Below are 26,408 nucleotides of genomic sequence, written 5' to 3' on the forward strand. Positions count from 1 at the left end.
GTTTCTTACCCAATTAGCAGGTAAACAGCTGATGAGGTGACAGGGCAGCTTTGTATATCAACTCTGTCCTATCAAAACCTGTATCTCCCAGGAAAAAACCTTCTGAAATTTCAATGGACGTCAGTGTAAAAAAAAAAAAAGTTTTATTTAATGTAATTTTAGAGCATTTCTATTGGTTCATTCATCGTGTGTTTCAATGATGGAGTAAAATTAAAATGTTTTGATTGGACAGCAGCGATTTGTAAAACTGCAACATGGGCGATTGTGCTTACAGTGCAGTATACTCTTACTGAAGTGGTTACAGAAGAGAGAAATGATTTGAAAGTTTCACTAGGCTCAGGTAACTAGGTCAGTGAGAAATTTCTCCCATGTTTTTTTTTTAATACTTGTTCAAAAAGAGAAGACACATAGAGAAAGCTGAGAGACCATTGTAGTATATTCACATATATTTAAAATAAATGCCTCATATAAATGTGAAATATTCATTCATTCATTCATTCATTATCTGTAAGCGCTTATCCAGTTCAGGGTCGCGGTGGGTCCAGAGCCTACCTGGAATCATTGGGCACAAGGCAGGAATACACCCTGGAGGGGCCGCCAGTCCTTCACAGGGCAACACAGACACACACACACATTCGCTCACACACTCACACCTACGGACAATTTTGAGTCGCCAATCCACCTACCAACGTGTGTTTTTGGACTGTGGGAGGAAACCGGAGCACCCAGAGGAAACCCACGCGGACAACACACCAACTCCTCACAACCAGTCACCCGGAGCAGGAATCGAACCCACAACCTCCAGGTCCCTGGAGCTGTGTGACCTGCTGCGCCACCGTGCCGCCCTAATGTGAAATATGCCTTGTTCTTTTCTGAATGCAAATCCATGATAGATGTTCTCACATGTGATTTGGATTACATGATGTTCCTGCGTTGTCTGACTGCTGAGGCCCATGCTCATCTTGACACCATCATGGTTTAATCATTTTGAATCTGATTACACATTTTTGCAGATAAGGTGGATTATTACGTAGGCTAAATAACTGCATCAAAAATACTGCTACATTCCAAGTGTATTCTGTTGGTCAAATATTAAATATAAACCAAATAATTCGCTCTTTAATGGGCCACAGTGGTATTTTCTTTGTGTCATAAAGGTGTATAAAAGTATAGTGTTATGAAGCAAAAAGCATTTGTCTTATTAGTACAGTACCATATTACTTGCTCTTTTACAGTCATAGCCAAAAGTGTTGCCACCCCTGAAATATTTCCAGAAAACTATAGCAATTACAGATGTTTTGTTATACACATGTTTATTTCCTTTGTGTCTATTGGAACAACACAACAAAAACAAAGGGAAAAAAGCCAAAATTGATATAATTTCACACAAAACTCCAAAAATGGGCCGGACTTAAAACAATTATTGGCACCCTCAACATAATATTTGGTTGTACACACTTTCTATAACCATCAACAAGCTTCTTACACCTCTCAACTGGAATTTTGGACCACTCTTCTCTTTTTTTGAAAACTGCTCCAGGTCTCTCATATTTGAAGGGTACCTTCTCCCAACAGCAATTTAAAGATCTCTCCACAGGTGTCCAATGGGATTTAGATCCAGACTCATTGCTGGCCACTTCAGAACTTTCCAGCTCTTTGTTTCAATCCAGTTCTGGGTGCTTTTTTAAAGCATGTTTGGGGTCATTGTCCTGCTGGAAGACCCCATGACCTAGGATGCAAGCCCAGCTTTCTGACACTGAGTCTATATTGCACCCCAAAATCCTTTGGTAATCTTCAGATTTCATGATGCCTTGCACACAGTCAAGGCTCCCAATGCCAGAGGCAGCAAAACAACCCAAAACATATTTGAACAGCCACCATATTTAACTGTAGGTACTATATTGTTGTTGTTGTTGTTGTTGTTTTCAGTAAACAGTAGAATGATGCGCTTTACCTAAAAGCTCTATCTTGGTCTCTGCTTTCCACAAGATGTTTTCCCAGAAGGATTTTGGCTTACTCAGGTACATTTGGTCAAACTGCAGTCTAGCATTTTTATGTCTCTGTGTCAGCAGTGTGGTCCTCCTGGGTCTCCTGCCATAGCGTTTCATTTTGTTCAAATGTTGACAGATAGTTTGCGCTGACAATGGTGCACCCTGAGCCTGCCGGACAGCTTGAATTTCTTTGGAACTTGATTGGGGCTGCTTATCCACCATCTGGACTATCCTGCATCGCAAACTTTCGTCAATTTTTCTCTTCTGTCTACATCCAGGGACATTAGCTACAGTGCCATGGGTTGTAAATTTCTTTATTATGGACTTGGAATTTTGGTCAGACAGTTCTCTTTTCCTCTTTCTGTTCTCCAGGCTTAGTGTGGCACACACAGGCACACAGTCTCTTTTTTATGTGGTTTCAGGTGTTATTTTTATATTGCCTACACCTGTTATTTTTCACAGGCTAGTTTAAACGAGCATCACATACCTGAAAAAAATTTTAAAAGTTGCATGTGTTGTTCAAATACACACAAAGGAAATGTGTATAGCAAAATGTGTGTTTGCAATAATTTTCTGGGAAATTTCAGGGGTGCCAACATTTTGGGCATGACTGTATGTTACTTGCATTATATGACATCTAAATAATATTGGCAGTTGCTTGTTGAGAAAAAAATGAGCAGACTCCCATCTAAACCAATCCTGATGAAGCATCTTTGGTTCAGCAGCATGGTGGTGCAGCAGGTATGTGTCGCAGTCACACAGCTCCAGGGACCTGGAGGTTGTCGGTTTGACTCCCGCTCCAGGTGACTGTCTGTGAGGAGTGTGGTGTGTTCTCCCTGTGTCTGTGTGGGTTTCCTCCGGGTGACTGTCTGTGAGGAGTGTGGTGTGTTCTCCCTGTGTCTGTGTGGGTTTCCTCCGGGTGACTGTCTGTGAGGAGTGTGGTGTGTTCTCCCTGTGTCTGCGTGGGTTTCCTCCGGGTGACTGTCTGTGAGGAGTGTGGTGTGTTCTCCCTGTGTCTGCGTGGGTTTCCTCCAGGTGACTCTCTGTGAGGAGTGCGGTGTGTTCTCCCTGTGTCTGTGTGGGTTTCCTCCGGGTGACTGTCTGTGAGGAGTGTGGTGTGTTCTCTCTGTGTCTGCGTGGGTTTCCTCCGGGTGACTGTCTGTGAGGAGTGTGGTGTGTTCTCTCTGTGCCTGCGTGGGTTTCCTCCGGGTGACTGACTGAGAGGAGTGTGGTGTGTTCTCCCTGTGTCTGCGTGGGTTTCCTCCGGGTGACTGACTGAGAGGAGTGTGGTGTGTTCTCCCTGTGTCTGCGTGGGTTTCCTCCGGGTGACTGTCTGCGAGGAGTGTGGTGTGTTCTCTCTGTGTCTGCGTGGGTTTCCACCGGGTGCTCTGGTTTCCTCCCACAGTCCAAAAACACACATTGGTAGATGTATTGGCGACTCAAAAAGTGTCCGTAGGTGTGAATGTGTGAGCGTGTGTGTGTGTTTCCCTGTGAAGGACTGGCGCCCCCTCCAGGGTGTGTGGGTAGGCTCTGGACCCACCGTGACCCTGAACTGGATAAGTGCTTACAGATAATGAATGAATGAATCTTTGGTTCAAAACCTAAGCGAGTGAGTAAGGCCAGTGCTTAGTTGTGTACGAATGGTTATTTCATGTGGAACCATCTTCAAGAAACATGCATGGAATTTCTCCTTGAGGCAATTTTGTATAAAGGAAAGCATACATAAAATAGAGCATAAATATTTCTCTGTTCACCGCAAATCTTTTTGCAGATATTGCAGTTGTGGACATGAGTGATGTGTTCAGACAGCCATCTCTCTTCTACCATCTGGGGGTGCGTGAGAGTTTCGACATGGCCAACAATGTCATCCTTTACCATGACACAGACCCTGACACAGCCCAGTCACTAAAGGTGAGGCTACCTCATGTACACAAACACACACATCATATCCTACTCTACTGTTTGTTTTCTGTTTATAAGAATGTATAATCTTTGGTAAAGTGTCTTTTTCCAACTTTCTGAGGAATTAGTATTACACTAAACATGGCAATGTTTTACCAAACACTTTACATGACACTAATACATCTGTGTCTGCACACTTTATCAACCATATTAGTAACAATATCCTTTATAAGTACCTTGTCATGTTGGTTCTATAGCAGACATTGTCAGTTCATGAATATGGTAGATAAGGGTTGATAAATTTGTCCACAATTAGACTGCTGTCAGAAATGGTCCTCTTTTTTCTACAATAAATGCCCCTGTATCGTAGGTGTACCAGATAAAATTTCCAGCAATTGAGCATACAAACTAACAATAACTTACTTACAACTCTGTGTCACTGAACTCATGCTTATTTTGAGAATGAGAAGAGAGTACCAAAGTCTCATTGGTGTTTTGTAGATCATTACACGCTTCCTGGTATCAAAGCAAAAGAAGCACTCCGTGTCTGTGTTGCCTGCCAGCTATTTCCAGCACAGGGAGGTGTTGTCTGCACTGGGCTTGTGACCATGGATTTGCCTGCCCCTAAACAGCATGTGCTGGATCTGGCTGCAGGCATCTGGGCCTCAGGCAGCTGCTCACAGCCAAGTTGCCAAAGGGATGCAGTAAGAGAATGTGCTGTGAAGGGCCTGGGATGCCATGGCACACATGCCTGGATCTCAGTCAAGAATAGAATAGAATAGCATTTGTCTCCTTGCTGTACATTTGTCCATAAATTATAGCCCTCATTCACCATACTGTGTTTATTTTTATTCTGAATTAATCCAATAATTGTTGTGCCATTTGTAATTTATTATTTTGTCTTTTTCCTCAAGGACATGGTGGCACAGAAAAACACAGTAAGTATCAAATCAGAGTGGTAGCTTTTTATAGCATGCTTTTTCCGTCACATTTTCTTGGGAACTGAAGTCACAGGCATTGTCATGGGAGCTGAATTTAAAAGAGAGACTTCCTGAGTTTTGAAAGCTTTCACTACTATTAGTCTCTGTCTTTTCTGAGCTGTGGAGCAAGCTGCTAAACCTACTTTAATATCTTGCTGAGTCCAGTCATAAGAAGAGCAAAAACTTTTGGGGTTGTTCTTACTTAGGTATTTATAAGTTTGGATACAGCCAAACTGCAAATATATATACACCAGTAGCGTTACGTATTAAAACTAAGTACTTTACACTCACCAACATCTCTGTATACGGTTGATTATTGTAACATTCCTATATCAAATTTGAAGTTATTGGATTTGTAAGCACTAATGATCATAGTTGTTCCAAATCTAGGCTGATGATTGACTGTCAGAGCTACATTCAGCATGTATTTATGTTGTTGTATTTTTTAGCATTTCTTGGTTTGTCTTCAACATTACACTTTCTGGTTTAAGCCACATTTACTTTCAAAGCATAACTAAATTGGAAATGGTAGCAGTAACCATTTTTTTAATGGTACTACGCCATAATCTTCTGTCTCAAAAGTTAAACAGCTTTTTCTTTTCATTACTGATTCACAAGAGCGTGAACACCCTGACTAGTTCAGCACTGGCTTGTAACAGCATGCTTATGATCTGATGTCTAACTGAATCATGAGATTCAGGCCTGGGTTTTGCCAGGCTACTGTCACGCTGTCAACATGGATGATAAAAATGGAATCTCACTGTGCTCTGAACTGTGTGGCTATTTCTGGAGCTTTCTTTTTTCAACAACAAATTGTATGCTCTGGTTTGTTTGGGTACAGGGGTCGTATGCTGCTTGCTGTCATCTACCTGTAATGTGTTAATGCATGTCAGTTGAAATCATTCTCCTGGAAGAGTGCTAAAGTTATTCTGGCATGTATGTTGGAGATTTACTGGGTGTCCATATGCCTTAGTCAGTTAGGAGGTTTTAGGAGGTGTTAGAAATGATGACAGCGAAGCTGACTGCTTGATACTGAATGCCCGATCGCTGAAGCCATGTCTTTAAATAGGCATCTCAGAGAATTACGTCTGCTGGTTTCTGCAGCAGAGGACGTCTCCTTGAGGCAACAGCAAATTTGAAAACTCTAGTAACTTGTGGTCTTGGAGCTGGTAGCTCATTGACATCTTCCTGCTTTCCTATTCATAAAGAAGGGGTTTGCTTATGGTTTGGTCTAATTTATTGTGTGACAACTGTGGTTTAAAACATTATCCAGTAGCTTTGAGGTAACATAACTAAGCTGATGCACTTAAGAGTCAAGTGTTTCATGATGTATGCATGCAGTTTGCACAGTGCTAACCTAGTAGCTGTAAGCTACATTAGCTTTGTTGGTCTTGTAGCTCCAGTGGAAACCAAATTAAGCATATTTTGAACACCAGGCATCTTTGGCTTAACCATTGGCTTCTTACACCACTAAAACATTTTGCTCAAACTAAATGTTCTTCTATCTACAAATTCTATCTTCCCATTCCCTTTCTTGCTGGGTCATGAGAGTGTCTATCTTTGTTAGTTGTTTTTAAGGGTTGTCAAGATTCTTAAATGCAATAACCAGTGAATTAACCAAATCAGAATGTTATAAATTAAAGTTTACCACGAGTTGTTGGCAGTTTGCATAATAGTCATGACGCATATTTAAGACTTTCCTTTTGCTTTCTTTGTATACTATGAAATGGAGTCTGATGGAAACATCCATTCTTTTTTTGAAACCTGATATTCCTGTAGATATTTTCAAGGCTACCTAGTTGAGAGTATATTTTAATTACTTAATTATACAAACATGACAGCCCTAATATTTGTCTTATATGCTATATGTTTATCTTTAATTTTTCATCTGGCCTCTTGCCTGTTTTCCTGTGCTTGTCATTCTTTTCTTCCTTTTCGCCCTTACTCTTTTTTCTCGTCTGCCTGGAGTAGGCTGCAAGGCCCGTTACAATAGGCTTCCCCTGGGTTCAGTTGCCTCCGGAGTACAGAGGCTCTGGTCTGAGGAATAAAGTAGGTAGTCACACTCTGTGGTGCATGCTGGTGAACATGCCTAGGATTGATGGCAGTGAGGAATATACTGACAAAACAAAACATTAACAGTGCTAACTGTGAATGAAAGATAGGCATCACTTGGCATTTTGCTATTAGCGTATAATCAACACGATTAATTATATATTTAGTGATACTGCAGTGTGAGTCCTTAAATTAACCTTAAATTAAAAAACCTTAAATTAAAACCTCTGCAGAACTCAAAACCAATTTACTAACAGCTTTGAAATACATAAAATACTTCAGTGAGCCAAAACTTTAAACAGTAGTGAGTCGGTTGCTTTGCGAACATTGTTAACTCCCTTTCACCCTGTTCTTCAATGGCATAACATCCACGGGACCATCACAGGGCACATATTGTACCACCCTAAATAGTATAATGCCAATTCATGTCTGTTTGCTTTTATACTTTGTTTCAAATCTTTAATCACTGTTTTACTGTAAGGATGTTTTCTTTTTATAGGACGTTACCAAAAAATGGTCAAAACATTCTACAATTAGAAATAGACTAACATTAAAATATGTCTGTTATATGTCAACAAGGGCACACAATGCCCTTCTTGACACTAAGATTTTGATTATAAGCAAGGACATGGTAGCTCTTTGCTGCCAGCTCAATGGAGGCGTTGATGTGGTGGAGTGAAGAGATGTGCTTGCTGCTCTGGATTTTGGATGAAGTGCATGGCTTTAACAGGTGCTAATAGAACCTACTAAGGTTGGGAGAATGTCTGCCAAATGTACGACTGCCTCTTTGGGTTTAATCCCTGAGGAAACCTTATCTCACTTGTACACAGAGTACACTAAGAGAAGAGGACACCTGTTTTGTATGCTATCAGAAATAGTGGTGTGTGATTTCATATAAGTTCAATAATAAGTTCAGTTGGCTTTCTCTATGCTCCAGTCTTTGCCATTGCGTGCAGTAAAGACTTGGTGATAGATAAGACCACACGTAAACGTAAAAAAAAATAAAATGTTTTGCCTAAAGATGAGTCATTTTTACTCTAATTCACTCAGATGTCTAGGACATCTGCACAGTCTCTGCTGTCTCTCAGTTTGGTTTTGTGTGCTGTGGCAGTATTTGTAGCATGCAGGTACAGCCCTGTTCTCTGCAGACAGGGAGCTCATGTTTTATGTCCACCTTTTCTAGGCCTCCAGTGGGAACTATTACTTCATCCCTTACGTGATGACGCCTAATAATGAGTACATCTGCTGTGAGAACGTGGCTCAGCGGAGAGCGTCTGAGTACATGCAGCCCAGCTGGGACAACCTGCTCGGACCTCTGTGTGTGCCGCTGGTAGACCGTTTTGCCAGTTTACTCAAAGACATCCACGTCACCTCCTGGTATGAGACTGCAGTGCAGAGCAGTTAATGAGAAAATGAAGCATGCATAATATGTTGCCAGTAATTTCTTATGTGACTACCGTTTTTCTGTTTCATATACTGCGTGGTATTTATTCAAATCTAAGGTATGCACTACGATTTGAGTATGTCATAGCTGACCTCTTAAGCAACAAACTTCACATGCCTCAAAGAAAACTTGTACGCTGTACTTGAGGGTCGTACGCTCGACTTGAGGGTTGTAATGCAGTACGTGTTGTTACTGGAAGACTGAAGATGAGCAGCTATCTTCTGCTGGCATCTTGTGGCCGTTCAGCTAGCAGAGCGGAATCTGACTCTGTAATTCTGTTATCAGATAAATAGGACATTTATAAGAAATAAAATAAGTTGATATGCTAACAGAGATCATTTGTCTTATAATCTTTTGAGTAAACTAAGTACATTAATTCCAGTTGTAGTTCATAAAACAAAGGCAGCATTTTGCTAGTCTGGTTTTTTGTGTAGATTTATATTTTCATACATTAAAAAAAGCGAGGTAAGTCAGTGTCTAAATCACCAGTCGTCATTTCAAAATAACTTGGCCAAAAATGGCAGCTAGTGGGATTATCTAAGGCAGTGTCTCAAAAATGCTTAAGTGTATTACACTGACAACAGTGAGTTCATCTTATGCAAGCAGATTTCATGTTACTACGCAACGTGTCATTGCATAACAGTTCAAGTAAACGAAAACAAGAAGGAAGTGGTAAGAAGTGTGTTGTTAATTCTGAAATTGTTCCCATCATTTGTTCGCAGTGTAATAATTTTTATCAAATTACATCACAATATACTTTTCTGAACATAAAATTTAACTGATTTAATCAGTAACAAATGGTAGAAGTATTGTTTTCTTTATTTGCCTGTACAGTTTGTTTGCTGAAACTTATCAAAGCATAGAAAAATGTATATTTTATAATGTAATATGATAGGAATGCAGATCTGCCACTTGGAAATCTAATAGGAATTGTTTGAATTGTGTAGTGCTGTGGTGTACAGTAGCATTGTTAAAAACAATGAAAAAACAAGGAAAACAGCTTTTACTGGTCTGTCCTTTTGCATCGACCTTATTACCAACAAATCCACAAATGTACAAAATGTCTGCTGAGCCTAGTTCCCACACAGAAGTGCTACATTTAATTTCTTTTTCTTCTGTTCCCATTCTATTTCCAGTGCATCTTTCAAAGACACTTTGTTGAATGACATCCGAAAAGCCAGAGAGAAATATCAGGGTGAGGAGTTGGCCAAGGAGCTCTCTCGGATCAAACTGCGCATCGACAACACTGAGGTTCTCACTCAAGATATTGTGATGAACCTTCTCTTTTCCTACAGAGACATACAGGTATGTTTCTTGATGATGTTTACAATGAGCCACTGGCCTTTTCACAAGTGCAAAATATTTTAATGTATTGGATCCCTTCGCTGCTTTAGGACTATGATGCCATGGTGAAACTGGTGCAGACACTGGAGATGTTGCCCACCTGTGACCTGGCCAATCAACCCATGATCCAGTTTCATTATGCCTTTGCACTCAACAGGTAGTTACAAGCCTATATTGACCATTAATATAATAGAGTGTATAGAGATGGTGGATGCTTTTCTCTTCTTTTCCCTTTTTTTTCTTTAGTTACAATGTACATTCAAATGTTTGAGACAAGTCTAGATTGCACAGGGAGAGCAGGAATGAGAAATGTGTAAATCACGTGTATGTATTAGGAAAGTTTTAAAAAATGTAAAGTATATAATAGGGCGGCACGGTGGCGCAGCAGGTAGTGTCGCAGTCACACAGCTCCAGGGACCTGGAGGTTGTGGGTTCGATTCCTGCTCCGGGTGACTGTCTGTGAGGACTTGGTCTGTTCTCCTCGTGTCCACGTGGGTTTCCTCTGGGTGCTCCGGTTTCCTCCAAACAGTCCAAAAACACACGTTGGTAGGTGGATTGGTGACTCAAAAGTGTCCGTAGGTGTGAATGTGTGTGTGTTGCCCTGTGAAGGACTGGCGCCCCCTCCAGGGTGTATTCCCGCCTTGCGCCCAATGATTCCAGGTAGGCTATGGACCCACCGCGACCCTGAATTGGATAAGCGGTTACAGACGAATGAATGAATGTAAAGTATATAATATATAAGATGCTTGTAAAAGATTTAACCAAGGCTGGGCTTAAATTCTGCTTGAATAGAGAATGATGTGAATTGGTATCGAGGTACCAGATGTGACTTTTGCATTGCCTAGTTAAAGGATAAGTCATTTTGGACTCTGCTGGTGTTTTGTTTATGTGCAGGCGGAACAGCCCAGGAGACAGAGAACAGGCTCTAGGGGTGATGTTGCAGGTTCTTGAGTCATGTGAGCATCCTGCTCCTGATATGTTCTGTCTGTGTGGACGCATCTATAAAGACATTTTTCTGGACTCTGACTGCAAGGATACCAAAAGCAGAGATGATGCCATTCAATGGTGAGAACAGTTAATGCCAACAATATATAAGGTGAAAGTAAACAGGCCTTTAAACTTTAGATTAAACACACACACAAACTCAAAAATTGAACTATATGGACAAACTTTTACCACATTTTTATCTTGATGTGAACCTAAATTAATGATTGTTTTAGTTCATTGGCCATATTCACTATGAAGTATCTTATTATTTAAAAGAAAACTCTTGTTTAACCATAATATTTGGTGGAATTAGAAAAAACTGTTTTTGTGTAGCTTTAACACTCCTTATTTTACATTCCAGGGACATACATTTACACCCTTTACAGGAGTTGTCCATTTACTACAGTTACATTCTGATTGTTCAGGTACCGGAAGGGCTTTGAACTCCAGCCCACACTGTACTCTGGAATCAACCTGGCTGTGCTACTCATCGTTGCTGGACAGCAGTTTGAGAACTCCATAGAACTCAGGAAAATAGGTGAGATCTGAAAAGATTCCAAACTACTCTTTCTATTCTGACTCAGTCCCGTAAAAGAAAAACTATGGTACACGTTTCATTTTCAGTTTTTAGAAAGGTGCTTTGATGAACCTTTGATTATTTTTTTTTTAATATATATATTGAAATTGTAATAATAGCAGACTTCCTGTGCCATCTCTAATTCTTTATATATTTCTTTATTAAAACATCTCTTAATGATACTTCCATTTTTCTCAGGTGTCAGGCTAAACAGTCTGCTGGGCCGGAAGGGCAGTCTAGAGAAAATGAATAACTACTGGGACGTGGGGCAGTTCTTTACAGTCAGCATGCTGGCCAATGACATCCCTAAAGCCGTGCAGGCTGCTGAGAAACTCTTCAAACTGAAGCCTCCAATCTGGTAAACATCTAATACAACTTTCTTTTAAAATGTGTTTGTGTGTTGCTGAATTGACAGATTGCTAAGTGAATTAGGATCCAGATACGGCTATTTTTTATGTAAAATATGTGCCATAATATTTGTACAGAGCACGGTTTATTATTCCCCAGTATATTACATTCAGAGAAAAAGTGCAGAAGTATGTTTTCTGTAGAGGATGTGTGTTTATTGTCACTTAGCAGATAAGAAAATCATGTCATCAAACTTGATATTGATAAAAACAATAGTTCTTTTCTTAAACCTTTTCAGGTATTTGCGCTCAGTGGTGCAGAACCTTAAACTCATCCAGCACTTCAAGAAGCAAAGCACTGAGCATTCCCCTCAGAGAGAGAGGCTCAACTTCTGGATGGATATCATTGTAGAAGCAACACAAGGAACGACTAATGGCCTACGTTTCCCCGTACTATACTGTCATTAATCACACAGCGATCTTAATACACTCAGAGAGAGTGAGAGCACAACCTAATACTCCAACATTGTCCGTAACCAATTTGTCTTCCTCTTTTTTGTGTAGGTGTTGATTCTGGAGCCGACCAAAGTGTACCAGCCTTCTTATGTGTCTATAAACAGTGAAGCAGAAGAGAAGAATGTCTCTATTTGGCATGTGTCTCCCGCTGAAACGGTCAGCATTCCACACTTAGCAGTGCACAGTGTCTACTGTAATCTGTAATCTAATCATCTGTACAGTAATGTTTGTTATTTTTGTATGGTCAATAAATGATCAATGAAGAAATAAAAAGATTTTCGTCAATAGTTGTACTTGATTGTTATAAAGTAACAATTTCAGCCGAAAAATTCACCAATAGCTATTAATGCTCAATATTTAGTGTAAAAGAAGTAACTTGAAAATATAATCAAATGCTTTATTTTTTAATTTTCCTATGCAGAAAGGCATTCATGAATGGAACTTCACAGCATCATCCATCAAAGGAATCAGGTTAGAAGTCTCTCTCTCTCTCTCTCTCTCTCTCTCTCTCTCTCTCTCTCTCTCTCTCTCACTCACACACACTCTCACTCACTCACCTCTGTTTGTGCATGTGAGTGTGTGTATTTATACTTCCCCCAGGCAGTGACCTTTGAATATCCACTCAGTGAATTCTCTCCAGAGCTGTTGGCTGTCTGTGTCTGCCTTGAAATCTCCCAGTGCAGTGTCATTAGTTCTCATCATTCTTTTTCTGTCCAGCATCTCCAAGTTTGATGAGCGCTGCTGTTTCCTGTATGTACACGATAACTCTGATGATTTTCAGATTTATTTCTCCACCGAGGACCAATGTGGCAGGTGGGTCCTGCTTCACACTGGGACACAGCTCACTGTTGTAGAAATGTACATTTTAAAAGCCAGATATCAATATTAGTACTATTCAAAACTCTGAATTGATTATATTTACCCTCTCGCGTATAATTGGAATTAAATGTAGGTACGACAATGAATTCCAAAGTTGTGAAACCGAATTGTATGTTTTTCCGTGCTAGATTCTGTGCAATGGTGAAGGAGGTGATCACAGATGGGTCAGGAAACGCTGTGGAGCTGGAGGGAGAGGGAGATGGGGACACTCTGGAGGTGAGTGCCTCGTGAATTTTAAAATCTCTGTTGTCAGGCTTGGAGAAGTCATGAGTTATTTTGGGATCCGTAAATTATAGTTTCGGAAAAGTCTATCGCATTTTATTATAAGCCTTAAATATTAATATAATATATATATTGTTTAGTATTATTTTGGGAGTATTATTATTTTTTAAACATGACAAAATTGGGATATTTTTGGATTTGTTAGTAGTTTCCACAAACAACAACAGATGAGGGACCTTCGTAAGAGTGTGAGGGGGCATAGTGAGGATACAGCTTCAAATTTCAACCTTCAGGTTTAAGTAAAGTTTTAACATTAAAGTCACAGTTCTACAAAAGCCATCTACCTCTAGATTTTGAAGTTAACTCAAGTAAAAGTACAGTTGGAGAATAAAACATCAGGGTAGCTTTAAAATAGTATTCCGAGAAGACATGAAAACATTTGGGAAATAGTCCTTTTTTTATTTGAATAAATTGTATGTCGCTGTGAGACTTTGAGTCTGGCTTGTGTTGCAGTATGAGTATGATTACAACGAGAACGGAGACAGAGTGGTACTAGGCAGAGGCACTTATGGAGTGGTGTACGCTGGAAGAGATCTCAGTAACCAAGTACGCATCGCCATTAAAGAGATCCCTGAAAGAGACAGCAGGTGAGAACAGCGCCATCATGTGGTGTGAAGTGAAAACATGTTTTTTGTGAGGTCATGCTCGGATAATTAGCAGTGTATCACCTGTAGGTATTCTCAGCCCCTTCATGAGGAGATTGCCCTCCACAAATACCTGAAACACAGAAACATTGTCCAGTACCTGGGCTCTGTATCCGAAGACGGCTACATCAAAATCTTTATGGAGCAAGTTCCTGGAGGTTTGTTATTTGTTTAGGTGCAATTTTATGTATTAAGATAGTTGTTGAAAATTGAAAAAAGATTTTATTTTACGTTAAACCCCAGAATATTTCCGTTCTACATCAGGAGGTGCTTTATTTCATAAATACATTTGACCAGGTGGTACATTTATTCAGATTTTGGCAGAACTTTAAATTCATAGCTGCAACAAGGGAAGGATAATATGTAGGTAAAAGGATTATTTCTGGGTGTAATTACAAAGTATATTGGATTTTCTAAAGCCTTATTTGGACAGGAATAATGTTACATGGGGAGTTAATGTAATGTACTTTTACCAAAGGGCCTTCGCACTTTATGAGCAATTTTGGTGAAAATAATAGAGATTGGAGTAACCACTCAATTCACACATTGCCATCACACAGTGCATCATACACAGCTGGACTTTTAGCCTGCCCCTGCTGTTTGGAGGACAGCATCTCATCAAAATATCCATCCCCAATAGACCTTCAAAATAAATAATGGATCTACAAGCAAAATCTTTATTAATCTCTCACACAGTTATTATAACTGATAGTATAAATCATTTGGCAATAACTTAATGAGTAGGATACCCATTCATAACATTTATGGAGGTTGCTGTCGTCCCCAAAACCTACCTAAAGTTGGCAGAAATGTCTCTCCACTTAGTGATACTTTAAGTTGTTTTTTGGATTTGAGCGTGGTGTGTCATTAAGCAGCTGAATATATTCTTGATCATGAACCATATATTTCATCACTAAATACCTCTTCCTGTGCCTCCATTCTCGGGAAAATTCACAAACGCCTATTTACCCCTGTATACAATGACTATCGATTCAGATGGGATTAATATTACCTGGGTTTATTTTTATTGCATGCTTTACCATAGACTAAAGGCTCAAGAATATTTCATGAACTGGGAGCATGCACTTAGAAAAATAACAGAAGTTGTCTGTTGAGACAGGATTAAAACTACAAATATATTCTGGTAATAATTACACTACTCCATGTCAACAGGTAAAACTAATCCCATTCAAACAGGGCTTAAGTCAAACAGTGAATTTTGCTAAATGAAATATATTTTGGCAGGAACTTAAAATTAGTTTAATCTGTGTATATGATTTTTTAATTGTAGTATATATTTATTGATAGATATTTAAGACCATTTTTTTTGCATCAGATTAATGAAACCAATCAGATTTACGTATAAATTACAGCACTCACCTCTCTCCATTCACAGGAAGTCTGTCAGCTCTACTCCGTTCGAAGTGGGGTCCTCTGAAAGAGGCCACAATCATCTTTTACACTCGTCAGATTTTGGAAGGGCTACGCTACCTACATGAAAATCAGATTGTTCATCGAGATATTAAGGTAATTGCCACCAGGGGAATAAGAAATGTTTCTCTTCTTTAACCCTTTTTTTTATTATAAATATTGAATTACTCAAATGACTGAAAAAAATTCTGAATAGGTCTTTTATTTTTAAGAATTGAAAAAAAAAATGTAAGCATCGTTCTGTCTGACAGACTGTATATTTATCTTCAGGGAGACAATGTCTTGGTAAACACATATAGTGGGGTTCTGAAAATTTCTGACTTTGGCACGTCTAAGAGGCTGGCTGGAGTTAATCCCTGTACTGAAACATTCACAGGTACACTTCCCTCTGACACTCATCCCCTATATTCCCATGTTTTACCATTCAATTTCCTTTCCTTTTTTTTTTTTTTTTGTTTGTTTACTTTAGCTTTTTGTCAGAACTCTGCTGTGTCAGTAGTTCTGTCCAGTCTCTGTGCAATCATGCATGTTGTGATGCACACACCCACATATTAAGTCTGATTACTGGAAGACCTCCCAGAAGCCCCTCACTGTGCCAGAGCACACTGTCTCATTTGAGCAAAATGGCTAATGGTGGCTCACAGCACTCATCCTTGGCCAGGCATTGAAACCGAACCTGTTGTAAGATCTGATTAGAGAAAGTGTCATTAATAAGCCTCAGATGAGGCAGATTTCAGCAGTTGATATATTTCACCTGTTAGTTTAAATAAGATCATTTTGCTCTACTTTCAATTGCAGTAATAATGTCTACTGTCTGAAGAGGCTTTAGGCTAGATTTTGGAATATATCTTAGAGCATTTAATGGCTTTCAGCAACAAGAACATTTGTGAGGTTAGACACTGATGTTAGATGATTACTTCTGGATCACAAATGCCACTCCAAGTCAACCCTAAGGATATGATAGGTGCCCCATTATCTGGAGAATGCCGTTTCACTACTTCACAGCCCAGTGCCGAGGGGCTTTTTACCCCTCCAACCAACACTTAGGATCCACTATTCGGGTCTTTAGCATGGCTTTAAGAAGTCTTCAAGAAAGGTCATACTATGAAGTCAAATAAAGGGCACTGTGGAAGGTTTAGATAACTGTTCCTTCTCAACCTGACAGGCTGGAGTGTTTATGAGGCTTCTGTCCTTGTGGCAGTAACTTGAGATCAGCTGTATAAGCCGAGCAATTAGGTTCTGCAACGGGAGAGTGTTTGTGTGTAATTAGTGGCTGATGTAGCACAGAGCAGGTGCACTTTCCTCCACTCCACCCACCCACTCGTTCTCTTACTCCCTCGCTTTGCTCATCTTTCCCTTATTTATTTTCACTTTGTCTATGGTTATAGTGGTTTTTAATGCAAAATGTCCTGCCTAATATATGTAAAAAATATAGTATGACCTCGTTTATCCATGTTTTTAATGCATATTTTTTGTCAGTTTGCAATCACTTAAATATAATCACTTATATTAATGTTGTTTTACATACATCTTTTCTCTTTAACTGCAAAAATAAAATCTATAAACCTAACATAGTCATATGCCACAATCTATACATAATTAAAGTGAGTTAACCCACCACATAGAGATAACCAAAATGAAGCTTTGACAGTGTGAACACCTCTGCTGACTGACACTCTTCTTGTCTCCTAGGCACATTGCAATACATGGCCCCCGAGATCATTGATAAAGGGCCCCGTGGTTATGGGGCTCCAGCTGATATATGGTCTTTAGGCTGCACTATTATAGAAATGGCCACAGGCAAACCTCCTTTCCATGAGCTGGGGGAGCCCCAGGCTGCAATGTTTAAGGTAAAGACTTGCTGTATGTCTTGTGAATTGAAGCAGTGCATCAGTCAGAGAATTTGTAGCCCATTGTCTCATGCTTTATGACAGGTTGGGATGTTTAAAATCCATCCTGAAATACCAGAGTCTCTGTCCCCTGAAGCGAAGTCCTTCATTCTGCGCTGCTTCGAGCCTGATCCCAATAAGAGAGCTACAGCCGGTGACCTTCTCAAGGATCAGTTTGTGCGCCACAACATCAAAGGAAAAAAGAACAAGATCGCTCTGAAACCCTCAGGTACATTCACCATGGATCAAGCTGCATGAAAAGCTGACTAGGACAAGCCAAGGGGTCACTTTAATCCATCTAATTTCTGGCATGAGTTTAAATCTAAGGCCATTTCACCACCACGGCCACTGTTGTTAGAGTGCAATCATGGGCCCTGAAAATTCAACTATGTCAGTTTTGGAATGTTATAATGGGTCATAATTAATTATAATATATAAATGATTATAAAATAAACGCATACTTTAAATTGATTATATTGATATTAACTGAAGTATGTGGCTAAAATAATATTTATTATATTCTAATTTCAAAGGAGAAAAGTTAACTGCTCCACTAATGTGTAAAGTGAAGAATCTGTGCATTAGGAAACAATCCATAGAAGTTTGATCAAGATGATATCTGAGATTATTCTGTGATTGTCAAATAAAATGCTGATTTTCATCCTATTCCTGAGACCTCCGACAGTTTCCACAGTTTCTGTACTGTTCAAGGCTCCATGTGTGCTGACCAACAGTTTCTCTCAAGCTAACACAAGGTTTTGCCAAATACCCTGCAGCAGAGAATGCCTGTGTGTGTTTGCACTGTCTGAGACTAACACAAACAGGCTCAGACTGCTCCTGAAAAGCCACCAGCCAGCCAACTGAGTCAGCTCCACAGGGCTGGGAACCACTGAACTTCTGTGTGGGAGTGAGGGGAGGATGGAGTGAGAGAGGGATGGAGGGTGAGAATGGGGGAGGTACCTATTTGGCCCCACATCACCTGAAGCCCAATGCAAACAGATTTCAAACACTTTGTTGTGCATAACCTTTTCTGTTTTTCATTTAATTTTGCAGCCACACACACACGCACATACAGACATACCGTCATGCTTTTATACCCTGTAAAGTCTGGGTATACCCTGAGATCACATGTATTCAGTTTCCATTCAAAACAGCTAGTAAATAGTAAGTTATTTGAGAGAAATATCTGATTGAATTTAAGATCATCCACTTGCATAAAGAAGGAGCTGTCAAGAAGCCATTACTAAAAAAAAAAAAAAAGAAAGAGCAAATCAAATGATGTTTCTCAATGATTATTTCAGCAACACTGAACAGGAAAGGCAGGAAGTAGCACCCACTATGATTCATCTTGAAAAATATGGTTTTATACAATATAGGTTTATTGCTGCTTTCTTATAACTGAATTAATTATGCAAATAGGTGTTCTGGATTTATTTCTAGTTCTGAAAAGTTATCAGTTCTTATTGGGCATTTTAATTGTTAATTGTTCTCTTGTCTAGCACAGAACTGTATAAATTACAATATCTGTTCCTCCAAATCAGGATATTTTCCCCATGTAATAGTATAAAAACCAAACACAAAGAGATGAAACGTGTGTTATCTGCTATATCTCTATCCTTTTGCATATCACACACACAGACTAGAGCTCTCACCTGTCATTGGTGAAATGGTGGGGGGTGCTATAGGCAAACAAAACCTATCTGATTTGTTTCCATTGCTGTGGAATGGAACAGTAAACAATGATCCATCAGTCTCGGCTTTCTCAGTCTAAGTCTGTTGTACTCACAGACACTTACCTGGCAGGTTGCCTTTTACCATGTGTGTCAGTGTTTGTTATGAATGGATAAGTGTATTTATGGAATCTGATCGCATTTTACCCACAGGTGTTGTACTAACTGCATTTCTTCTTCTTCTCTCTCCACTGGTGACTGATGGGCTCTGCGTGGTGCTCTGTAACAGTGTGGCAAGGTTTGTGCTGCCCCGCATTTGTGCTACGTGTTCTCGGCCAAGGCCATGTACTTCTAATCAGACATTTTTAGCCCTCTTGGTATTTTCTATTAATTCGCATGCCTTTTCCATCCATTTGTGCTCCTCTGTATCTGCTTTCAAACAGTGTGAGAAGCGATTTTGCCATTGCCCTTGAGACATTCAACTTGTGACTTACTTAGGATTTGGTGCATTGAATTTATGTGAACGTTGACATTAATGTCCCATTAAATGATTAATAATAGAATGATTTATCCTTTGATTTGTGTGTCCGTGTGGTCAGACTATATCCGAAGTGTGTCTCTGCCAGTGCAGCTGCAGTCCGAGGCCACAGGGAGCAGCAGCAGCGAGCACGGCTCTGTGTCACCAGACTGTGATTCCAAACACGATGTTTTCTTTGAGAAGAAGAAACGCTCGGGTTCAGAGAACCTCATCAAGCCCAACGCTTCCACCTTCCTCAGGTGAACCTGGTAGACACAAACACAGCCTCTTGCCACAGCACAGTGTATGACCGCATTGCTCACCTTGACATCAATTTTATTCTCACAGAGCTAGGCTTGTTCTCTTGAGGACAAATTTTGGTGCTCGATTGTGGCAGTGTCCATGGCAAACAACGTAACATAAATAACATAAACAAACGTAAATAGTCTTGCAGACTATTTTTATTCAAAAATAAAAAGTCATTAGTCTTAGGGGACTTCACAGTCCATATGTAAGCTTATCATTGTTCTTTCAAGTTTGAAACCATGAGGGACATTAAATGCAGCACTCAAATCCTTGTAGGTCTGTTGCAATGCTCCCCTATATCACCTGTCATCAGTCAGCTGACTGGAGGTCACTGAGTTTAATGGCTCCAGAACACACTGGAGCATTCAAACCTTCCCCACTGAGTTTAGGGAGAGTAATGGTCAGTCTCCTCAGAGACAGCCATGTGTCCTGGCATGTGTGTGTGTATGGGAGAGAAAAAGAGAGAAAGGGACCTGAGCCTGGAGTTATGTATGGGAGGCTAATGAAGCAGCACTGTGTACAGAGGGAAACTGCATATTGCAGAGCTGCCACTTACATCAGCTGTAAATCATCTGCACTCACTCTGCAGGCTCCATAGCGTCATGGTTACACTGTTTGACCGCCACCGAGGAATGAGTGGACAGGTGGACTGTGCCCTGGTGTCCGGGCAGGTGTTTCTCATTGTGTCTGTTAGTCTGTGCATCTGAGAGTCTGTGTTCTATGAGCCAGAACTGATGTGATAATGACTTTTACAGCGGGTACTTTCTGGCCGCTTGTAAAATCATATACCTGATCATTTTATGACCAGTGGCTCACCTTTATATACCCACAGGCAGGCACACACACACACACACTCACTTACATATACCATTATCACAGCAGCACTCGCCCCAATGACCTCTGTGCATATTCATCACATCAGCCTGTGTGTTTGTTTGTGATTCTGCCCATAAACGTCATGGAACAGATTATGTCATGGCTACAGATGTACACAGAGAAGTATACATTTGCGAACTAATCTACATTCATGTTTAAAAATATATATTCCCTTTTCTCATAGTGACTAGACTGGAGTCTGCATGCTTTATTAGTATTGCACATCTGGTTGATATAACTAGAAAATGTTGAATCATATATTGAAAGCAAAAAAATAAATAACAAATGTAAATAGGAAGAGACTTACTTCAGAGCGCAAGAACAAAAAAGCATGGCCAATGTATTGCACTCAATTCACTTTGATTCATTATCATTCATTTATTTACTGTATATATACCTCCTGTACACACCTAACAGCAGCCTTTGTCACAAAGCGGCAGTACAGAGGTCTGGGTACGCCAGATTTTTTGTGTTTGATAGAGGGCACACTAGGGTTTCCCACATTTATTCATTCGCTGTGTTTCAGAATGCAAAACAATTATGTCAAATACAATACTTTGATACAATAAAATCTTTCAAATTTGGATTTTTAGCGTTCCTGATGAGAGCCCCACATCAGAGGACCGCAGCTCGCCTGCCTCATCTGAGAACAGCGACTCTGGCCTCTTCCTACTAAAAAAAGACAGTGAGAGACGAGCCATCCTCTACAAAGTCCTCAACGAAGACCAGGACAAAGTCACCTCCAACCTTCTGGAAAACCACATCCAGGTAGTAGATGCTATAGTTCTGTGTGTAAGGGAGCAAAATATATAATTTGTTACCATAATCTTTATAAATAAATCTTCTAACAAACCATGGGTCTTTTTATCATGAGGATTGTACTCAGTCATGGTTTCAGGTTTGTGCTCTATGGGTATTTGAATGAATCAAGTCATTTAGACGATCAAACACAGATAAATAATTTTGGTCCAATGTTTAACCAACCATCCCTCAGACACAGCTTTATGACCACATCCTTGTTTCTGCACCCACTGTCCATTCTGGCAGCTCCATTGGCTGTACAGTAATCACTCGCTACTTCACGGTTCATCTTTCGCGGATTCGCTACTTCACGGGTTTTTTCAAGGGAGATTTTTTTATTATTTACATGTATTAGACTAGGCCTGTAGGTGACAAAATATATAATTTACAAGTATTTCCTACATACAGTACGTGTGTTGTTCATGTCCACATCCGTGTGAAATTTACTTACGCTAAATCACAGCTTAGGAATTACTCTATTAAAGAAACTGGTAGGATATCACATGGAGTTCCAGCTGAAAAACATTATAGAATGACTGTTTAATGTAAAGGATGGGTTGTTAACAGTAACAGGGAGGGTTTTAAAAGTCCAAATACTCGTTAAATACATAAAAAAAATATCTTTCCTGTACTTCGCGGAAATTCGTTTTTCGCGGGTGGTCTTGGAACGCATCCCCCGCGAAAAATGAGGGATCACCGTACACAGCACTCTGTGGTTCTAATATTACAGACTGTAGTTCATGTGTTGCTTTAAAAAACTGCAGCAGCACTGCTGTATCTGATCCACACATACCAGCACCATGTCAGTGTCACTGCAGTGCTGCAGAGAATGATCCACTACATAAATAATACCTGTCCTCTGCTGATTCTATGTGGTCCTGGCCATTGAGTAACAGGGTGAAAGGTGTCATGCAGGCCAACAAATGTAGAAATATAAAGGCCATTTTATGGTCGGTGGAGTCGAGAGAATGGACAGCCAGTGTAAAAACAAGGAGGTGGTCATAAAGTTACAGCTGATCAGTGTGTTATCAATATGGCACCTGTTCTTAGGGCACAGAAGAGCTGAAGCTGTCGGTAGATCACATCAAACAGATCATCTGCATCTTGCGGGACTTCATCCGTTCTCCTGAGCGCCGTGTCATGGCTTCCACCATCTCCAAGCTCAAACTGGACCTGGATTTTGACAGTACCTCCATCAACCAGATCCAGCTGGTTCTGTTTGGCTTCCAGGACTCTGTAAGTGTTATGCGTATACATAATTCAGTAAGAATTCAATAAGAATGTGCACAGTTAAGTTATTTAAATAGCAAAAAATTAAAGCTTCCATTTTTAATAGACATTTCAAAAAGTATTAATATCCCAATTCAATCCCATTTTTATTGGGATATAATTAATTCATTTTATTAATTACATTTCAGCTGATTCTGTGAAACACATATGTTTGGAAACTGTTGTAACCATTTTTATTGATTTTTTTGTTTTTAATTTGACATTTTAATAAATTTGACTAAATCTGTCTTATCTCTCAGGTGAATAAAGTGTTAAGAAATCACCATATTAAACCTCACTGGATGTTTGCGATGGACAATATAATCAGACGGGCTGTACAGGCTGCAGTCACGATATTAATTCCAGGTGTGTGTGTAAGTGTGTGTGTAAGTGTTGTAGAGAGAGAGAAACAGTAGACTCTCAGTTCCCTGTGCTCCTATATATGATTTCAGGGTCGGAAGGAATATAACTGTAATAAGACACTGTACTTAACTGTTAGTAAATCACTCTTCGCTGTACTGCCCTTAACACCCTCTGTGCCCCTGGTCAGAGCTGCAGACTCATTTTGGACCAGCGTCTGAGAGTGAAGGCGCAGAGAAGGATGCGGATGAAGTGGATGTGGAGGAGGATGGAGAGTTCGGAGCAGTGGAAACTGCCGCTCCAGAAGACACTGGACTCACCTCAGGAGTCAGCACCATCAGCTCTGTCATTTCCCATGATTCCCAGCGCACACAGCACCCGATGGGAGCTCAGCTCACACGCCTCAAACAGGAGACGGGCAGGTATGCACACAGTCCCCAGTGTTGTTCTGTGCTTTTCTTTGTGTGTTTAGCGACTACAACTGGTTTCCTGCCTTGGTCCAAAAACTCATTTTGGCAGGTCGATTGTCCATAGGTGTGAGTGTGTGTCGCCCTGTAACGGAATGGTGCCCCATCTATGGTTTGTTCCCTCTTTGCACCCAGTGACTCCAGACCACTGACCCACCATGTCCCTGAACAGGAAAAGAGGTTACAGAAAATCAGTGCATAAATAATATTAATAATAATAATTTACCATTTGCAGATGTGTGGTTGTGTACTTATTTTCACCTACATCTGTAATGTGCTTAGTTTTGTGTTCTGTTCTGTTTTTGTTCCTTGTTTGTGCTCCCCTTGTCATGTGACTGTTTCCCCGTCTTGTGTCTGCTTCCTGCTTGTTTCCTGGTCATGTGATACCCTTCCCATGTGTTTCTACTGTCTTGTGTCTTAATTAGTGTCCAGGTGTTTCTTGTTTGTGCTGTCTTTATATAGTCCTTGTCAGTGTTTCCTGTTTTGTGGGTCATTGTATGTATGTTTGCTTGATGTTCCTTAGCCTTGTTCTATGTTTAATGCTCTGTATTTCGTCTTGCTTTGTGTTTTGCTCTTGTATTTTATGTTTAGCCTTGTTTAGCTCTGTTTATAGTTTAGCCTAGTCCTTTTTGTTTAGCTCCTTAGCCTCTGTATTTAGCCCTTTTGTTTAGCTTACCTCTGTCTAGTTATGTTGCACCTGCTTCTTTATTACCTTTTATTGTTAATAAAACCTGCTGCATATACCTCCATCCCTTGCTCCTTGTCTACTCCTACACACCCACCAATGATATTACAACAACATAACACAGACTTTTACAAGGGGTGGTCAGATATTTAAATACACTTGCATATAGAAACATCCAATTTTTTTTCTTACATTAATTGCATAACAGTATCATATAATTAATGCAGATTTATCCTGTCCTACTGTATCCCAAAAATGCCCTGTTGGGTTCAGAGAGGAATATGGACTTATGGAGACACTCCCCGTACCATTTGTAATGTAAAATAAACTCAGACGTCTGCAATTCCATTTTGTGCCTCTATGCAGACTCCTTGAGGAACTGGTGCAGAAGGAGAAGGAGTACCAGCAGGTACTGAGACAGACTATACAACAGAGAGCGCATGATCTGGAGCTTTTCAGAATGAGAAACCAGACTTCTACAGGTAGGTAAACACCAACATAAGAACACACAGGAACAGCAGCATCACCTACAGGTTTACTCACAAACCTTTGTATGCCACATTTTGGATAACTGGAATGATGTTGTTCTTAATCATATCTACTGGCTCTCGTCAGTAGAGTCCCCTTCTCCCTCCATATTCCACATCCCCTCAGAGCCACAAGCAGATAAAGAGATGACAGACTGGCTGAAGGAGCAGGGCGCAGATTCAGAGACAATAGACAAGGTGAATACTGCATAGCTTTCTGTTTCTGCTTGCAGATATTTCCTTTGTCCACATAATTTGCAGTGTATAATAATATATAGATAATATGGCTGCTTGTTAATTACAACATGCATCTCCCCAGTTTATAATGGAGGAATATTCGTTGAATGACATTCTCAATGATGTCACCAAAGAGGACCTGCGATACCTGAAGCTGCGGTAAGGACTAATTTTCCATCATATAATCTGTTATTCATAACTTAGGAGTAAGATATTGATATTGACAAATTGAATGTGGTATATTATGTAATTATGTTAATAATGTATACTTAATATCTAAAATAATTTATGCTTTTAAATATTTTACAGTACCATTTTTACAGTCACTTTTCTGGGAAAAAAAATATGAAGTGTGAGACCAGATTTCCAGGTTGAATATTTGTCCTACAGCTAAGGCTCTGTAATATGACAATTATACAATTTGCTGTTATTTCTCTCAGTAAAGTAACACGTCTTTAAAGTTATTTATCCAGTAGATGGCGCTGCTGCTCTCCTGCAATTCTTTGAAGAGATACAAATTTCTAATTAATGTGTTAAAGATCTTCGTGTTTACTCAGTTTACTATTGTATCAAAATACATTTAATGGCAAACTTCTATAGGGCAGCTCTGATCTGGCTTTCCAGTAAACTCCTGTTAAAGATTAGTGTCTGATACATTTTTGTGCTACTTTTGGAAAAATAATGATAAAAGGACTCTCATTGTATTTCTAAAACAAGTCCTTCTGTTCTGAAATGGATCATATATGGGGTAAACTGCCATGGGGACAGTTGTGTGCTAAAAGTGGGATATCAGACAGGTTTAGTTGAGTGGGTTCTTTAACAACATTTATGTTATCACTAAGCTTTTCACATTAGCTAGCCTATTTTTCCCATGGCAGATGAGAATTCTATTCCATTTTCTGCCTGATTTAACGGTTGCAGTTACATAGATGTAAACAAATTCAGGTACCACCATCTGAAACATGGATTAAAATCTCTTTTTTTAATAGTTATTAATTATGTGGTTAATACATTAATAATCAGTTATAACACATAGATAGAAAAGGCAACAGTGACCTGTTGTTTGCCAAATAGTAAATAAGCTAAATGACTAAATTCACATTCTCAGGTCTAAGCTTATTGTTTAATTCTTGTTATTCTTGTTCTCTGTCACTTTCACTATTGGACATAAAAGCGGCCACTGTTTTCCTTTTTATCTCTGTGTTACAAACGGTTAATTTTTATTGTGTTTACAATCTAATTATTGATGTAATAACATAATTTTGGGAGTAGGACCACGCCCGAACTCCTCCTCTCAGCCCTATATACACCCCGCAAATCACGTCATTTCCGCGTCGGACAAACTCGCCTCATTTAGTTCAGGAGACGGATCTCGACTCAAATGATTCACTACGTCAGCTCTCTCCTCCGTGCTGGGTCATTCCTGCT

The 26,408-nt window shown here is 39.8% G+C and overlaps 1 protein-coding gene across 2 annotated transcripts in view; it reads left to right on the forward strand.

The window, feature by feature from the left end:
• Positions 1-26,408, forward strand: part of map3k15 (mitogen-activated protein kinase kinase kinase 15) — a 34,035-nt gene that overhangs the window by 2,820 nt on the left and 4,807 nt on the right. Inside the window, exons 2-28 of one of the 2 annotated variants that reach the window (XM_066666748.1) lie at positions 3,763-3,902; positions 4,808-4,831; positions 8,109-8,302; positions 9,506-9,674; positions 9,764-9,870; positions 10,608-10,778; positions 11,126-11,238; positions 11,476-11,635; positions 11,924-12,074; positions 12,189-12,296; positions 12,562-12,611; positions 12,858-12,953; positions 13,148-13,235; positions 13,755-13,888; positions 13,976-14,103; positions 15,342-15,472; positions 15,647-15,752; positions 17,069-17,226; positions 17,311-17,494; positions 19,535-19,712; positions 21,228-21,402; positions 22,486-22,671; positions 22,965-23,070; positions 23,255-23,486; positions 24,583-24,698; positions 24,832-24,941; positions 25,063-25,139. In XM_066666748.1, the coding sequence (XP_066522845.1) occupies positions 3,763-3,902; positions 4,808-4,831; positions 8,109-8,302; positions 9,506-9,674; positions 9,764-9,870; positions 10,608-10,778; positions 11,126-11,238; positions 11,476-11,635; positions 11,924-12,074; positions 12,189-12,296; positions 12,562-12,611; positions 12,858-12,953; positions 13,148-13,235; positions 13,755-13,888; positions 13,976-14,103; positions 15,342-15,472; positions 15,647-15,752; positions 17,069-17,226; positions 17,311-17,494; positions 19,535-19,712; positions 21,228-21,402; positions 22,486-22,671; positions 22,965-23,070; positions 23,255-23,486; positions 24,583-24,698; positions 24,832-24,941; positions 25,063-25,139 (3,592 nt within the window). The remainder of the gene's footprint in view (positions 1-3,762; positions 3,903-4,807; positions 4,832-8,108; positions 8,303-9,505; positions 9,675-9,763; positions 9,871-10,607; positions 10,779-11,125; positions 11,239-11,475; positions 11,636-11,923; positions 12,075-12,188; positions 12,297-12,561; positions 12,612-12,857; positions 12,954-13,147; positions 13,236-13,754; positions 13,889-13,975; positions 14,104-15,341; positions 15,473-15,646; positions 15,753-17,068; positions 17,227-17,310; positions 17,495-19,534; positions 19,713-21,227; positions 21,403-22,485; positions 22,672-22,964; positions 23,071-23,254; positions 23,487-24,582; positions 24,699-24,831; positions 24,942-25,062; positions 25,140-26,408) is intronic. The other variant, XM_066666757.1, reaches the window with a different exon arrangement.

Source organism: Hoplias malabaricus, chromosome 1 (genome assembly GCF_029633855.1).
Source record: "Hoplias malabaricus isolate fHopMal1 chromosome 1, fHopMal1.hap1, whole genome shotgun sequence".
NCBI lineage: Eukaryota > Metazoa > Chordata > Actinopteri > Characiformes > Erythrinidae > Hoplias > Hoplias malabaricus.